The sequence below is a fragment of the Engraulis encrasicolus genome, chromosome 11 (genome assembly GCF_034702125.1).
Source record: "Engraulis encrasicolus isolate BLACKSEA-1 chromosome 11, IST_EnEncr_1.0, whole genome shotgun sequence".
Taxonomy (NCBI): Eukaryota; Metazoa; Chordata; class Actinopteri; order Clupeiformes; family Engraulidae; genus Engraulis; species Engraulis encrasicolus.
Window position 1 is genome coordinate 16,253,598 of NC_085867.1, and position 2,500 is coordinate 16,256,097.

At 42.4% G+C, this 2,500-nt stretch overlaps 1 protein-coding gene across 3 annotated transcripts in view; it reads right to left on the minus strand.

Annotated features, from left to right (window-relative positions):
• The window catches only part of vcanb (versican b), a 303,281-nt gene that overhangs the window by 6,603 nt on the left and 294,178 nt on the right, over window positions 1-2,500 (minus strand). For all 3 annotated transcript variants that reach the window (XM_063210038.1, XM_063210039.1, XM_063210037.1), the window contains exon 11: window positions 1,360-1,518. In XM_063210038.1, coding sequence (XP_063066108.1) covers window positions 1,360-1,518 — 159 coding nt within the window. The remainder of the gene's footprint in view (window positions 1-1,359; window positions 1,519-2,500) is intronic.

Consider the following 2,500-nt stretch of genomic DNA (forward strand, 5'->3'; position numbering starts at 1 on the left):
ACAAGACCGAAAAAACAAACCGAGCGTTCATTCCTCTGCCTTATATGGCCTTGGCCCACAATAATGAAAACAAGCAGACATTTTTTATGAGCATAAATCCGAACCCCTGTTCCAAAAACAGGCGATTAAGGAAGCATTTTCTACTCTCCAAGTCTCTTGTTTTTTCTTTACTAATCTACTAAAACTACTGTTATTAGGGCGGTTTTAAACCCTAAAGCCACAACCTAGAGCCGTGCATAAAAGGGGGGAGCAACCGCGTGTTTAGCATTTCGCCCACACAAATATTCATGTTAAAAAGGATTTTTGGCGTGATTTTCTTTGCAGGGGGTGGGTGGTTCACAGCCAGTAACAAAAAAAACCAAACAAAATCTGTTTTCATTTCCAACAATTGCAGCTATGACATATCCAGTCCATTTTTGAGTGACTGTTACGAGCTGCCTGCTTCTGGCTCAGCTAGGTTTGGGAGCAGTTCTTGGGGATCAGAGGGTTTAAGGTTCGAGTCCCATTCCAGCTGGAACAAAGCGGATGGTCTCTACACCATCATCCATGGCCCAAGAGCGCAAGGCATTTAACTCTCAGGGGCTGTAAGCGATGCTTAAAATAATCAAGTTGCTGTTTAGCATCTGCTTCATGTGTTTTTAGTAATGTTTTTAAAGATTTCTTTTTTGTCTTTTTCGACTTTATGTGATAGGACAGTATGAGAGGTGGACAGGAAGCGAATTGGGAGAGAGACGGGGAGGGGTTGGCAAAGGACCCGGAATGGGAATCGAACCTGGGTCAGCCGCATGGCAGGCGAGTGCCCTACCGGCTGGCCACGGCAGGGCCTTGATGTAAAGTTTTTAATATAATATAATGTAATGCAATGCATGTGGCATAGTGCCACTCAGTTATTTGTGCCCGCTAGTGTGACAGCTTGTGACTGCTGTTGTGAGGCACGCGAGACATTCTTTAGACAGACAGTGTTTATAGTTTTACAGACCACCTGGAAAAGCCATATAACTGAAGCACTTGTGGTCAGCACTTTGAGGAGCGGATGTAGATTCACATCAACAGGAGGCTATGCAATGTAATTCAAGAGTTTTTTTTACTGTTAAATTACAATATAAACTGTACGGTTTTCACAAACGTAATGTAATGTCATTACAGTTACAGTCATTACACCTATATGAATGAAAGTATACAAAGTTATAAATAACATGTATTGAAATGTAATGACTGCTGTGATGTAATGTATACAAAGTGCACAGTAATATAATGCAAAGTAAGCACAATACCAGCACAGGTGTAATGTAAATATAGTTTTAGTAGGGGTAACATAAGTGTTATGTAGCAGTAAGTGTAATGTAATGTAATGCTTACGGTTGACAAAGAGCTGCTCCTCATTGGACAGCACGCTGGTGAGGTGCGCCCCCTGCAGCCGGCACTCCCTCTCTGCGGCGTCCCAGGTGCGGCGGTGGCTGAAGTACTTGTAGCAGTGGCTCTGGAACTTGCTCCAGCCAAAGTCACACGTCTCTGTGTCTATTGCCATAGAGTGCAGACAAGACAGAAGACAGAAGAGAGACGTTATCCATCTGAAAACAACGCAAGACACCATGCAAGTTCCCTTGCCTCGGGGCAATACATCGTTTCACATCATTTGTGTGTTTATTCGTTTGTTTTTTCGTTCGTTCATTCATTCATTCATTCATTCAATTTCAGATTTCCCACTGATGAACCATCTTTCTATCACTTTGGAATTTTTCATTTTCATCTTCATTCCTCAACTGTATTACAAGAATTCTAACTGCTTTAATATCCAGTAGGTATTTGAATTACAAGTCAGTCGAATAGAGAATAATTAAGGAGAAATGTACGCTACGGTAGATTGAAAATAGCTCATAGTAGGTTCCAAAATACAGCAGTTATGTTGTTGACAGAGCTCCGGTAACATTTGAAAATGTGAAAGGCTGACTCAAAATAAAACAGAGTTTCATGAAAGGCCAACACATGACTTTGCCTTAGTGGTCATCATGGCTGCGGTAAGCTTGGGTGATGAACAAGCCTGTCTTTCAGATCCGTCATAATATGTGACTGGTGCTGAAAAGACAACAGTGGAGCTACAGCAGCCTACTTGTCTACACCAAAACCACCAGCCAACAATCAGAAAAGCCAAACATTCGAGACGTTTCTATTTAATTCCCTACAATGATGAGTATCAATATCGTCTATATACGCCACCCCTTCGGAGCCAAGACCCAGTCTAGTTCCAACAGTGTAGCCTTACAAACCAGACAATGGTGACATCTCAGCACCCCTTAACTGGGGCAAAAGGAAACATCTTAGTGAATGGAGCTTAATCAATAGGCTGGATGTATAGCTCTCTCCTACGCTTTACATTTGCCATTGTCAAAAAAATGTGCTCCACTGTACTGTAGGCTTCGCTTGTGTGAGAATTACAATGCACACACACTTCACCACATGTGCAGAAACACCCTATAGCCAGGCCTGGACGGGGACTTAA